General features: G+C 31.6%; 1 protein-coding gene across 2 annotated transcripts in view; it reads right to left on the bottom strand.

Moving 5' to 3' along the window:
* The window catches only part of LOC128022006 (spectrin beta chain, non-erythrocytic 1), an 86,402-nt gene that overhangs the window by 42,719 nt on the left and 28,901 nt on the right, over positions 1–14,782 (bottom strand). The window contains exon 1 of one of the 2 annotated variants that reach the window (XM_052609197.1): positions 13,801–14,311. The exons of the other annotated variant lie outside the window; for it this stretch is intronic. Within the exon in view, the coding sequence (XP_052465157.1) occupies positions 13,801–13,915 (115 nt within the window). The 5' untranslated portion in view covers positions 13,916–14,311. Of the gene's footprint in view, positions 1–13,800; positions 14,312–14,782 lie in introns of those variants that run through there. 2 annotated transcript variants of the gene reach the window in all.

Genomic DNA, 14,782 nt, shown 5'->3' with positions numbered 1-14,782 from the left:
TAAAACAACATTTTTGAAATACTTCTATAATAATTTTATATAATTCTATTTATTATTATTACTATTATTATAAAAGTATTACAATTTAATTTTATTTAAATAATTATTTAAATTTTATTTCTAATGTTTTGTTTAAAATTGTAATTAAAATTATATTTTCCTATTAAATAATTTTTTATTAAAAAAATCAATGATTATACACTTATTTGAAATGTATTTTAATTTATTTTAATACAAAATTATTAATTGTGAAAATGTGATTTAAATCCTAATTAAAATTTTAAAAAGTTAATTAAATAATAATAAATAATAATAATAAAATATTATAATAATAATTCCAACAAAAAACATTTTAAATAATTTTCCAGGTAATTCCAGTTACCAAGCAATGTAAACAACATTTTTAAATATCCAAATAATTATTATTTGTCATAATACAATGAATACATCTAGCAACAGATGTTACTAAGTGTTTTATATGTGCTATATTTAGAAAGGTATGAACTAGATCTTCTAGAAAGAAAGGAGGCCAATGTTTTGACCCACAAACATTGCAACATTTCCCAAAAAAACATTCCCAAATACTAATGACTTTTATTTTCTCTGAAGAATCAAATGAGTTTGAAATAGTCTGCGTGAAGCCACACGTTCAACCTCAAACCCAGCTGTTTTCCTGCCAAATGCAGCTCTTTATTTATAATCCTCACAATTTTCCTGTTATTGCATTCCTCGTCTTCACAAAAGACGCAAGTGTCTGATTCAATTGTTGTGGCGAGACGGGAGCGAGAGTTTTTGTCCTGGTCGACCCCTGTGTGTTAAAGACGACAGGATGAGAGCAGATCGCTGGACTAGAGAAGAAGAGAGAGGTTGTGTGTGACCGCCTGAGCCCAAACACAACAAACAGAGGAAGAGCAACATCTGTCACAGCTGGAGCAACATACAGAGTGTGTCTGAGGCTGCGTGGATTAGAAAGCTCTCAGGCTTTTATTTTTCACAATATTAGAATTCTTAACAGGATGACTGCTCTTACATGTCATGAAAATAATAATAAAAACAGTGCAAAAATATTAGGTCATAAATGTTTTTTTAAATAAAACAATACATTTTTTAACAGATATCTTCTGTTCCTTACTCTGCTTCAAAATATGAACGAAAATAACGAAAATGCATTTTAATTAAATACACTTTTTAAATAATTATTTTAAGACCTTTTTTTTGCATTGTGATTTATATATATATATATATATATATATATATATATATATATATATATATATATATATTATAACTACACACACACAATACAATAAAATGTATAATGAAAATGACAAAATACACTGAATTATAAATAAAGTTTTAATTAAGATGTTACATTGTGATTAAATAAAATAAAATAAAATTAAATATTATAAATAAAATAAAATAAAATTAAATTAAATATTAATTAAATTAAATAAAATATTAATTAAAATAAAATAAAATAAAATAAAATAAAAATGTTATAAATTAATAAAATAAAAAATTATATAAAAAATATTTTAAATACATTAAAAATACTTGCATTCAGAAATTATCTTCATTATTAATAACTTCTTCACTCCCAGACACTTATTCCTGTAATATCATTTTAATTATTATTATTTTAATAAAATGTTTACTGAATGAGTGCGAATTTGAATGTGCTTAATTACTATGAAAATAAAGAAAAATAATGAAAACAACGCAAAACATTTTATGTACTTTTTTTCAATTCAAAAAAAGCATTTTGTACAGTTAAAATGAGTTTTTATTAAATAAAAATATATGTTTTTTTTTAGGACCATTAAGAATTTTTGTTCAGTAAATATTATTTTTGATGAAAATTAAGCAAATTTTCACTCCCAGATACACATTACTTAAAATTAAAATAATGAAAACAATATAAAGCATGTTAAGGTTCTAAAATATGCCTCATTTTCTTCATGCTAAATATTTCTTGTTTATATATTTAATTATTTGTCATTTCTTTCTTCTGATTTGAGGGTGAAATATGACCACACCGTGTTCATGCAAGTAAATATGTCTGCATTATAGACAATAATGTGCAAAACTGATGATGGTTTTTTCATAGGTGATGGAAAGGCTATGAAAGCAGATCTTACACAAACCATGGTCTCTCACGTCCAGCTTCATACACACTCCTACACATTCACAGAAATGTTCCTCTCTGAACTCTTACTGGATGATAACTATTTGATTGATTTGCATCTGTAAAAAGGTTTAATGAGATTCATTAAACCTTGTGAAGTGTTAAAGAGTTCCTCTGGGTTCAGATACAGATGCAAATCACATTTATAAACCCAGTCCAAACCACAACATTTCAGAATGCATGCTTTTCCTGGAGGGGCAAAAACGACAAATTTCAACACAGTCAGCAAGAAAAACAGATATCTTCTGTTCCTTCCTCTGCTTCAGCATTTGATTTGAATATATTTTGCATCATGAAATGATTTTTAATTAAATACACTTTTTAAATAATTATTTTGCATTGTTATATATATATATATATATATATATATATATATATATATATATATATATATATATATATATATATATATATATATATATATATATATATATATAACAATGCAAAAAAATTTTTTTAAAAAGTGTATTTAATTAAAAATCTTTTTATATATATATATATATATATATATATATATATATATATATATATATATATATATATATATATGTATAATACAAAAAAAATTATACTGAAAATGAAAAAATACACTGAATTATAAATAAAGTTTTAATTAAGATTTTTTGCATTGTGATTAAATTAAATATTAAATTAAATTAAATTAAATTAAATATTAAATTAAATATTAAATTAAATATTGAATTAAATTAAATGTAAAATAAAAATGTTTTCATTAGTTTTAGGACAATTAAGAATTTTTGCTTTGCAAAATATGCATTTTAATTAAATACACTTTAAAAATAAAAAATAAAAATGAAATATATAATGAAAATCACAAAATACACTGAATGACTAATAAATGTTTTATTGTATTTATTTTAGGACCATAAAGATTTATTGCATTGTGAATAAAATAAAATAAAATTATTTTTTTTAGAACAAATAAGAATTTCTGCATTGTGATTTAAAATCATATAATATCAAATCAAATAAAAATATTTGTATATTATATTATATTTTTAAAAATATATATTTGCATTATATTTGTGATAATTACACGCATTTTTGTGCCAGTAGCAATTCCTGTACTTCAGATTTGAAGATCCGAGCATCTTAATTAATTTAGCTAAGTGTCTAAAAATGAAGACATTATTAAGCTCTGCATTTTCTCTTTCGGACGACCTGGTTACGACCCGTTTCTGACTTTACAAGCTCCTCCTCGTCTGGTCTCACGTGCCGCTGAACTATGGCAGCATTGTGAGCGATAACATCTCAATCAATGCCACCGAACGCTACACATTAGCCAGGCTTGCGGATCCTCCCAGAGGACTGTGGGTAGGGCAGACAATGGCAGCAGTGTTCCTCCCCTCGGTCCGGCAGAAACCGCAGGGAAAACTGCAGGAATGCAGCAGCATCTGGACGAGTGTTGAGTAAACACTGAGCAGAGCGGCTCGATCAGATCAATGGACGTGTTAGAAACTCATCTCACATATCCAGCCTGTTTATGCACTAATAAAGACAGCTAGCTTGAATATAAATGCCTATATAACACATATAACACATACAATAATAATAATAATAATAAAACAAATATAATAATAATAATAATATAATAAAAAATATTAAAATAAATAATGACTAAATTCAAATTAATGCATTTGAGGACCATTAAGATTTTTGGATTGTGAAATTATTTTCATGATAATTAAAATAGTTTTCCCATTTGAGATTTATTTTATAATTGTTTTATAATTCAACATTTACATTTTTATTGAGGTTAATACTTATAAAAAATAATGCAAATAATGAAATAAAATATATTTTTCTTCAATAGTGTTAATGATCCTCAATATTGTAATTTATACTCAAAATGTTATAAATACATGGTAGCTTGAATATAAATGACTACATAATACTAAAATTAACATAATATAAATATTTTGTATAATAATTTTTTTTTTTTAATAAATTAGAGGTTTTTTAGGATGTATGTAATTGTTATGAAAATAATGTAAAATAATGAAACAAAAAATAACATATACATTAAGATAAAAACCATTTTGCATTAAAATGTAATAAAATTATAACATTTTTAAGATTATTAATAATTTTTGCATTAAATATATTTAATATTGTTATTTATTTTTGCATTTTGACATTATTTTCATGATAATTAAGCACATTTTTACTCCCATTACTGGTTTCAATAATCATTTTTAATATTTGCATGTTATAAATTCATATTCATATAAATGGCAGATGAAGTCTCTGCTAATAACACCCATATGCAGATTGTGTACAAGAGTCCTCAGTTAAAAAATGAGCCCTAGAATGTGATTGAATTTATTTTGAGGGCATTGGCAAAGTCAGCTGAATGACAGCTAACACTGAGAGTGAATCTGCATGTGTTTGAGCAGATAAATCAATACTGGAGTCTGGTCAGGAGCTCACATTAATCACTAGCATACACATATACAAGGTTCATCCCAGTCTATATAACATTGGAAACATTGTGTAGGCTGAGTTCTCCTTGGCATTGACCTGCTAGATGTATAAGCACCACAATCATGCTCGAGTTATCAAGGGTTGCTAACTGAATAGAAAATGAGTCACTGAGATCTGATGCAATCTGATGATGCTCTGCTGACAAACTAAGACTTTTTACACTTTCTGAACATGCAAAACTCACTACCACACTAGAGGGATTGTAAAACACCCGTCGTGACAAGTATCTTCTAAAACAGTTAAGTGAACTCAAACAGTTTAGAAAGAAATCAGATGTTTGTCATTATATTGCATCAATGCATCGTTTCTCTTAAAGTGACAGCGTCTCATTTACCAACTGCTGACGGTGTGCTTAAAGTTAATATAAATAAATACAAATTCACTCACTGCTCTTGACTGAATAATCAATATTTAATTTATTTCAGTGAAAGATATGCAAATTTACCTTTGATTTTTAATTCACCTACAAACCTAAAACCTCAAGCACTGTTTAATTAGTATCTTCGTGCGATTGCTTGTAATTTGTTCACTTTATGTCTTTAATAATGACTGAACTTTATATTTGTTATGCTAGCAGAATTGAGAATTGTCAAATGTAACTGCTATTAAAAATTTGGAAATCTTATAAACCTATGCAATAGAATACAAGACAAAATGGGTCAAAAACAATGTTAAGACCCAAAAGCAAATCTCACATGATCACAAATTTAATGCATGCATTTGAGGAATTGACGTGCAATATCATTCAAAAGATATATTTTTTAAAGAAGTTTTGCTATTTTTTTTTTGATAAGAAATGCTATAAAAATGTGAAATTGAAAACTGCTATTTGAAATTGCAATAATATGTGAATATCTATAAAACTGTAATTTATTTTTATGATGCACCTCTGTATTTTCATCATAATTTCTCCATGCAGTATTCAGTGTCACATGATCACTCCGATATGCTGATTTGCAATATTTATTACCACTTTTGTTAACTTTAATATGTCCTAGCTGAAATAAAGTACCAGTTTTAAACTCTTTTGAACAATAGTATATATGTGTATCCCATCTATATTTCTACACAGGTTCATCTAACCCTGAAAAAACACAGAAGTCATTCTTATAATATCTGATTCAGACTCAGCACTGTTTGAACGTGAATGCCGATGAAATGAAAAAGAGCTGAGCACATCACCTTTATTCCTAAATCTCCTGAAAATGATGCTGGCTGTGGGAGTCAGCGCTGGATAATGTTTCAATACGGAAAGCCGAGAAGGTCAGTGTTAAGTGAGATCAGCTTTTCATATGAAACGGTTTCTGCGTCTGAGTTTCTGGAGCGGATGACAAAAGACATCCTGAAACGCAGCCAAGAAAGGTAGTCCATGGGTGGCTTCCTCTTTCCTGTCTGATTTATCTGCTTCCTGCGGCGTGAGCGTCAGCGGAAAGGAATTCCTAAGACTTGGACAGGTCTCTGAGGTCACAGGGTCACGTTAAGATCTGGCCTCAGCATGCGGCTCCAAAATAAACCTCGGATTTCAACACTTCTTCTTAAAAGTGCATCTGAACCGAGGGCAAAAATAATAAAGATGTTGAAAGTTTCAAACATTTTAGAGCCCGTTTATGCACGCGCTGATGGAAAACACATGCGGCGTAAAACAGGGAACTCAAAAAGTGCATTTTTGGGGGAACAGAATATTGTAGAGTGGGGCTTGATTTTATCTTTCAGGTTTTAATTTGAACATAGGTGAAGAAAACTTGTTTCAGAACAGGAAGGTATGAAATTATATTAATAAAATTATAAAAAAAATTATTATAGCTTTTTAATTTTATTATTTTAACTATTTATAAATTAATAAACTATATATTATATTATATTATATTATATATGAAATAAAATTTAAACATTATTTTGTATATAATCTGTTAATAGAAAGAAAATTTAATTATACATATACACACACACATACATATATATACATATACATACATACATACACACACATATATATATATATATATAAAATATTTGTGTGATTTTCAACTCAACTCAAAATTACAAAATTTTAATTATTTATGATATTAATAAATATACATTTTATATATATATATATATATATATATATATATATATATATATATATATATATATATATATTTATTTATATTTATATATATATAATATTTGTGTGATTTTCAACTCAACTCAAAATTACTAAATTTTAATTATTTATGATATTAATAAATATACATTATATATATATATATATATATATATATATATATATATATATATATATATATATATATATATATATATATATATATATATATATATATATATATGCATGAAAGAAAAATGTAAATGACAATGTTTTCAATATGTGTTAATAGAAAGACAATTAAATTCTAAAAGATATATCAACTATACATATAGAAAGTTATCATAATATATCATTTGATATATTTTTTTCATAATTTGTCAAATAAAAAAACATTAATATATATTTTGTACAGGGTTCCCACACCTTGATTTACTTCAAATTCAAGGACCTTTCAAGGACTTTTTCAGATCCAATACCCTCAGATTCTTAATGTGGGGACACATTTCAAGTGAGAGCGAGATGACATCGTGTTACCTTGTAAGATACATTGTTACGGTTTTCATGTGTCAAACACAACTATGCAAAAAAGCTTCTTTTTTTGCATTCGTTTTTGGCCATTATAGAGAGATCTGATATTCTATTTGAAGTATTTCTGTTTTGCATAAAACTGAAGAATGTTCGGTACGACATTTACTGTATTCTAAAATGACCTGATATTAAACTTTACTGAAAAGAGCTTAGGCTCATGTAACCAGCAGTTTTTCTTACATCATCTTAACAAGTAAAGCAATTCAACATTCATTTCCAGGTGTGTCTGTGAAACATAGAGGTAACATCCTAGTAGTTTTGAGCATGCATGAACGTCACGTGGGGAGTTAATATTTTAGTTTTTTCAAAAAGAGGACAGTGGGTGTGTCTGGGGTGTGGTTGGTTGGTGGTTAAAGTAGAGCCCAAAGTAGTGCAATGACCATATCCCAAATATCAAAACTGAAAATGTCATTTCCATACACATATTTTACAAACACGGCTATGCATTTTGATCATAAACCGCTAGAAAACTTCCTACCAATGGCCCTCCTTCACAAAACGTGACACCTAGCAGTTTTATCAGAGGCAGAATGCCAAATGTTTCAATACAAGCATTTTAGTCAAATGTAATTAAGCAACGTTTCAAACCTTTAACCCACTGGAAAAAAAAAAATAAACCAATTAACAGTTTAAAAGTAGCCATAGGGGGGAAAAATGTGGACTTGACGACATTTGCGACTGTAGACAGCCGAATTCCCAACATTTTGGCCATACGCTTTTTTTTTAGGTCTAAAAAGAGGACACATGGTCACTCTAACGTCTCGGCAATGTACAACACAAAGGTCCCGGGTTCAAATCCCGGACGAGCCCCCACTTTGTTACGACTAACTCAGAGACATAACAAGCGATAGGAGACCATGCCACAAACAAACAGTACAAAACATTAATTTCATTGTGTACCCAACACAGTTTAAACAACAAAATCCAAATATGGGGTGCGTGAATGTCAATATCAGTAGTGTAAGGCAAATGCATGGATGTATCACGAGCGAAACACTTAGCTTAAAGCGTAAATGCACGTAATAATACACGGAATATGGAATTTTTTCCAGAAAATAAATTCAAGCACTTTCAAGGACCTGCACCAATATCTGTTTATTTTCAACAAAAAAATCCTGTAACTTTTCAATATACATATATATATATAGTTATTCAGAAATATTTATATATTTTTTATTTTAAGCATATATTGTATTAATGTGATAATACAATTGTATAAATAATATATACACAGACACTTTTGGATTCTAGTAGTCAGCTTGATAAGTAATTTCATTGGTGCATTTAACACAGATGAGCACACGTCTCGTCATTTCTTAAATTTCTGGCGTTTAAACGAGCAGAGCAGGAGGGAAGCAGATGCATGTTTATCATGCCTCATTTTAAGTTATGACATTCCTGGTGTGTCAACCAGGAAAATCAACAGTTCCTCCAGTGTTATAGAAAGACAATAATCAATGCTATGAGGGAACAGATTTCAGATTGAGCTTCCGTTAGTATGAGCTGGTGGTCAAGTAGGGTTAGGATGCACATAAAGCTCATTAGGTTTTGGAACAAGATGTGTTATTTGTGAAGTGATCTGGTGCCCTGTTGTTTCAGGTTGACTGGGTTGAACCCCACCCTTAGTTTCAAAGTGACATGAGAAACAGATATGAGGATGTGCACTAGTGCATCACTCCAGATGTCCAGAGACTCCAGCAGAAGAACAACACTCTGAATTAATTTGCATTCGTGCTTATAACCAAGTGCTTTTCTGAGTTTCTCAACCACATCGTTTTTAGATCAAGTTTTGTTTTTCATTGCTTTCTGGCTGTATAGGGGTCTTGAGTTGCTATATGAAGATTAAAAAAAACAAAAAAAGCATTAGTGCACGATTTTAAATTACAGCCGATGTCATTTGACATTTGAATTTTTTTTTTTTACCCAATCAATTTCAACTTTTCTTGTTTACATAAAAGCATTAGTAAATACCATTTTCAGTTATTCAAATTAGGGGTGTCCCCGACTAAGTATTTTCGAAATTTTCGAATCTTGCTGATATTCGACTGATAGTTGCATCATATGTTTGGGGGCGGGGCCAAATACATTGAGTCAAGTCAGACATCCGACAGCCATATAATTACTGATGATAACACACAGGGAACATGTGTAACAAATGCCTTGCAGATACAAACGGGGTAAATAATGTTTTTATGTTTTGATTTAAACATAGTTAACACTAAACGTCAGCGAAACCCTAACAATTCTCAATTTTTACAATAGTGCTCTCATTACAAAGTTAGCCTATAAGACAGTAGTTATTAATGTTTTGCATTTCGGGTTAGAGCTACACACGCTGAAGATGACCAGTAGAGTGAGCATTTGATAGCACGTTTTTAATCAATGGGATTAAACTCGTTAAACTTCGTTATTTATACAAAATAATGTTAATATTAGGACTGATATGCTTGCTATCTGAAAAAGGATGAATGAATGAACTCCTTTTGTGGACGTGTTCTTCACGAAACAATGTGCAGAAACAATGCAGCTAAACTCTAAAAATTCACAGCGTTTTATTATAATGATAAAGATAAGAAATGATAAAGATAAAGACATAATGATAAAGATAATAATAAAAATGTCTGTCCGTCACTTATTATGGAAAGTGAAACAAATCTATAGGGGTGGTTGGATTTATTCACGCACTTTATAATATTTATTTGAAGCTTCTTTCTTTTCAGATTCTTATTCATGGCTTTATCATAACAGGCTGCTTATTAACTTATTGTGAGAAAACCAAAAGTTCTATGTGAAATCAGACACACATATAGTCAGAATGGCACAATCATAACAGGCCGCGAATATTCGACTGTGAGATTAGTCGAATCAGGCTCCTCGAATCGAAGCATCGAATCGTCGACTATTTGGGGTCACCCCTAATTAAAATACAGCTGAAATAAAATATTACCTGGAAAACGTATTACTACTGTTATAACTACTGTTAGAAAATGTTTTATTAACTGAAATAAAGTTAAAATAAAATATAAATAAATGAAAAACTCGAAACTAGTAATTTGTTTTGTATAAATTTGAAAAAAATTTAAATAAAATAAAACAAATATGCATATTAACTCAAAAGCAAAAATTCGAACTAAGACTATTAAAAATATATTTTCTTTAAGAGAAATAAAATAAAAATAAAACAATTACCAGAAAAACTTTCAAACTAAAACTAGGACTAATACTATTAATAACGGTTTTCATTAAAATAAAATAAAATTAAATTAAATAATACCTGAAAAACTCAAACTTAAAATCTCAAAGTAGGTCTAATACTATTAATAATCATTTTTATTAATTGAAATTCAGCTAAAATAACATAAAATATGAATTTTACATTAATGTAAATATATATATATAAATATATATATATATATATATATATATATATATATATATATATATATATATATATATATATATATATATATATATATATATATATATATATAAATAAATAATGACTAAACCTTAACCTTAAATTGTAAAATATAACAAGGACAGTTTATTCAAAATATTTATAAACACTATAATAGTATCGAAATACCTCTATAATAATATCTAATGAAATGTTCTTTGTTTTAGGGTGTTTCACACTGACTTTTCAGTGAATGTTCACTTGAGACCCAGTGACTCTGGATGGTTTAACGCGCAGCTGAGTTGCCATCTCAACGCTTCCTTCATTGCTTCAGAGCTCTTGAATCTACTTCCTCTCACGCCGAGGCTGGTGACGGTTACAGCCCTACTGAGAGCTTGACATCAGAGCTGACGACTCGCATCCTCACACACCATTCAGGACTCTGTCTCGCTTTCGCCGGCCGCATCTCTGCCAACAGCCCAACAGAAGGTCATTGAGACGAGCAGACTGAGAGACAGTCGGCTTGGCAGGAAGACACACACAGGACAAAAGATCCGCTTCAGCACGCAAGCCTATGAGCAAAACAGCTTACCGCCGAGCGAAAAAAGGTCCAAGATCAGCTGGACGCACCCTTACCATCAGTAAACTATCTGTGGAATAGACTCTGCCAGGATCATGTGTTTAGACTATTGAAGCTCGTCCACAATAGAGCAAGCACAAGTCCAAGAATCTGTCATTTATATTGGCAAATCTCTGGTGTCTGGAGGGTTTGAAGAATGCTCTTGTGTAGTGAGCGATGCATCATAAAACTTGCCCAAATATTTGCAACTTTTGACTTAATATCAATCCATCAGAGCTGAGGAACAAATGCTACATGTCAGTATGAAACCAAATGCAATCTACACAATGCAAAAAAAAATTCTGTTATAAATATCTATAAAAATGAAGTGAATTTATGCTTAAAACAAGATTAAATATCTGTTAATGGGGTCAAAAGAATCAACAAGATATTTTTTCTGACCCCACTGGCAGATATTTTTATCGTTTTAAGCATAAAGACACTAAATCATAAAGACTTAAAATCATCCATTAATTAGAAAACCAAGCCAAAAAATTGGAAGTCAGAAAAATGATCTTGTTTTACATTTGATTTTATGTTTTTCTGACTCAACTGGCAAATATTTGTTCTTGTTTTAAGCATAAATAACACTTTATATTTAGCTTATATTTAGCCATTGCATCTCAAGTATAAAATATCTTGATTTAAGGATGCTTGCATATTTACTAAGTTAAAAAAGTACTTTTTGTCGTGTAAACGTGTCATTTTTGAAGTAAAATGACTGAAATAATGAGTCTTTCAAGACTTTGTAAAGTGCATGACAAAGTTTAAAGTATTTAAAATGCACAGGGTTGTGACAGCAATACGGTTTATCTCAAACCTACCACATTAAGTTATTTACAAGCCCAAATCTGTCATATCACAGGTAAAAGTGTGAGTTTTCATCACTAAACTACATAAAGGAAGGGCAGGGCGAATCGAAGTTAAAGATTAGCCAAACGCAAACTCATTTTGGGGGGATGAAAGCATCTGTTAAATCCATAAATGGAATATAAACAGACTCTTTAGTTACAAAAGCTTGATTGCATTTCTGCAAGTGCATTTCTGTTGAAGCCCATCTCCTCGACCTCAAAATGGGCTGTGATTCATCAACGACTGGTTATGAACTCATATCAGAGTCGCTCATTAAATATTTGATTCATACTTGTGCTATATCATCATGAACATGTGACTCTTCAAATGCATACTTGGGTTATGAGAAATAATATGTAGAAGCATTAAATGACACTCAAAAAAAAACCCAAAGCTCTGGGGAAACATCTGCACTACAGTGACAGCAAACGAGAGCAATGGCGTAAATGTGTGAAATGCTTAGTGTGTGAAGGGGAAAACGCTTGGCACACATCTATTGATCGACTATATCTAAAACCTAATTTCTATGCTGCATACCAGTTTGGTGAATGCAATGGAAGCATTAAGTGTTGCACTGTCCATAACAGTCAATGCACGGAACAATGCAACTGCTTCGTCCAACTATTTAATCAAAAAGAAACAACAAAAACAAACACTATCGGCTGCACTCATTAGCAGTCGCATTTTAAATGCATATGAAGCGGCAGCATTTAGAAACATGCCACTATCACTCACAGAGTCAGCAGAACAAAACAACCACTCCCACCTTCCCGGGTTTTCCATTGTTGTCCATGACGGCCCATTCAGGGCGAGCTGCCCCCTTATTGACTCCCGGGTGTTTTTGGGGAAGGGAAGCCGAGCGTAAAGGTAGAACGTTTGCATGAGAAGCATGTAAGGAAAAAAAGGGGGGGAATGCCTTTTTGGAGGGAATGTCTTAAATCCATTCCACTAATCCAGTCTGAAACTCCCAATTCCGCCAGACACCCCCGTTTTTGAGAGGATTATGGAGGAGAGTAAACCACAGCCGCTGTGTAGCGGCTTTCATCTACACTTTTAAAAAATAATGCCTCCAGTAGACCTTTTAGTGACTCGATCTTAGAAGAACCATTTTTTGGCACTATAAAGAACCTTTTGTGGAACGTTTAAATTCCATAGATTTTAAAGAATGCAAAGTAAGGGTTCAAGTTTGAAAACACCTTCGAAGTCCTTTTAAATTCTTAAAAGATTTAAAGTTGCCAAGAGCGTTTAAAGATTCCAAAATAAAGATTCCAAATGGAATTTTGGTTTCCCCATAGAACCTTGCAGAGAACCATTTTTTCTTAGTGTGGAGAACGTTTGAACCTTGTTCCACTATAAAGAACATTTTGTGAAATAGAAAGATTCCAAGCGTGCAAAATAAGATTTTTGGTTTTCCAAAGAACCTTTTATATTTCATGGATGTTAAAAGTTCTGCATTGAAGCATCAACAACAATAAAGTGTATATAACACAAGTCCCAGCTGCTGCGCTGTAGGAAGCCCATGGATCTCCTTTCTAACGGTGCTGTAAACGGATGCATCTTACCTTGCAGCTGCTTGAAACGGCCCTCGAGCTGGTTGTAGTTGAAGGGCATTTGTGTGGGGAAGCTGGGCTCCTGGTAGAAGCCCTCAGGGCCCCCAGACGCCCACTCCAAATCCATGATCCCTGACCGAGAGAGAAACTATTTCCTCGCAACCTCCCAGGAAACGGCGGAATTGGACGGCACAACAGCGGGAATGAAACTTGCGATGGGAGTTATCCAAAAAGCCAAAGGTTTTCGTCCCAGTCTGATGTTCTCAACCGGTCTGGTTTAGAGGAGACGTGCATGCTGCTGTCTCTCCGGTTGTTCGTCTTCCCACTCCGTCCATTCAAAAGCAACGTCTCCCTCCAACCTCAAGCACTCAAACGCCCCTCCTCCTGTCATACAACCCTTCCAGCTCGAGACCCGCTCTGAATCTGCGAGACACCTTTCACGGAGCACAAGAGGAGGGCAGAAGGGTTGTAATTTCATCAGCAGCCCGGCCAGTGTGTTTCCAGATGATGTCACCGCCTCATTACAATGAAAGAAGAGGAGGAGACGGACCAAACCAAGTCTCCGGTGAAGATCAGGGGGGTGGAGGTCGAGCAGGAAGTCGGCCCATTTCCATGCATTGTTTTTTAGGTCATGCAATAGAAATCAAAGTTGCATAAGAAACGCGGAACGGCATTCTTGGAATGTCAGACTTAATGCATCCTCCCTAAAATCTTGTTTGCAACCCCTCCGGCTTATTTGTCCTCCCCATCTCCTCCTGTTTCTTCTCCCCTGCCGTCCATCTGTTTGCAAGGTGAGGAGACGTGCTGCCATGAATGCAGACTTTGAACTACTTCTCAGAGTTTGGCTATTGAATTGCACACCGCTGCAAAACAAATATCTGCTAATTCCCGTTCAGGAATCTCGCACGGCTGTGTCAGGAGTAATAAACACTCAGGAGACCCAACTCAAACTTTCATGACAGCAAACAGCACACTTCTGCTTTTCTTTACATAG

This window comes from Carassius gibelio, chromosome A11, assembly GCF_023724105.1.
Source record: "Carassius gibelio isolate Cgi1373 ecotype wild population from Czech Republic chromosome A11, carGib1.2-hapl.c, whole genome shotgun sequence".
Lineage (NCBI taxonomy): Eukaryota > Metazoa > Chordata > Actinopteri > Cypriniformes > Cyprinidae > Carassius > Carassius gibelio.
Note: the sequence above shows the minus strand (reverse complement) of the source record. Positions and strands in the feature narration are given on the sequence as shown.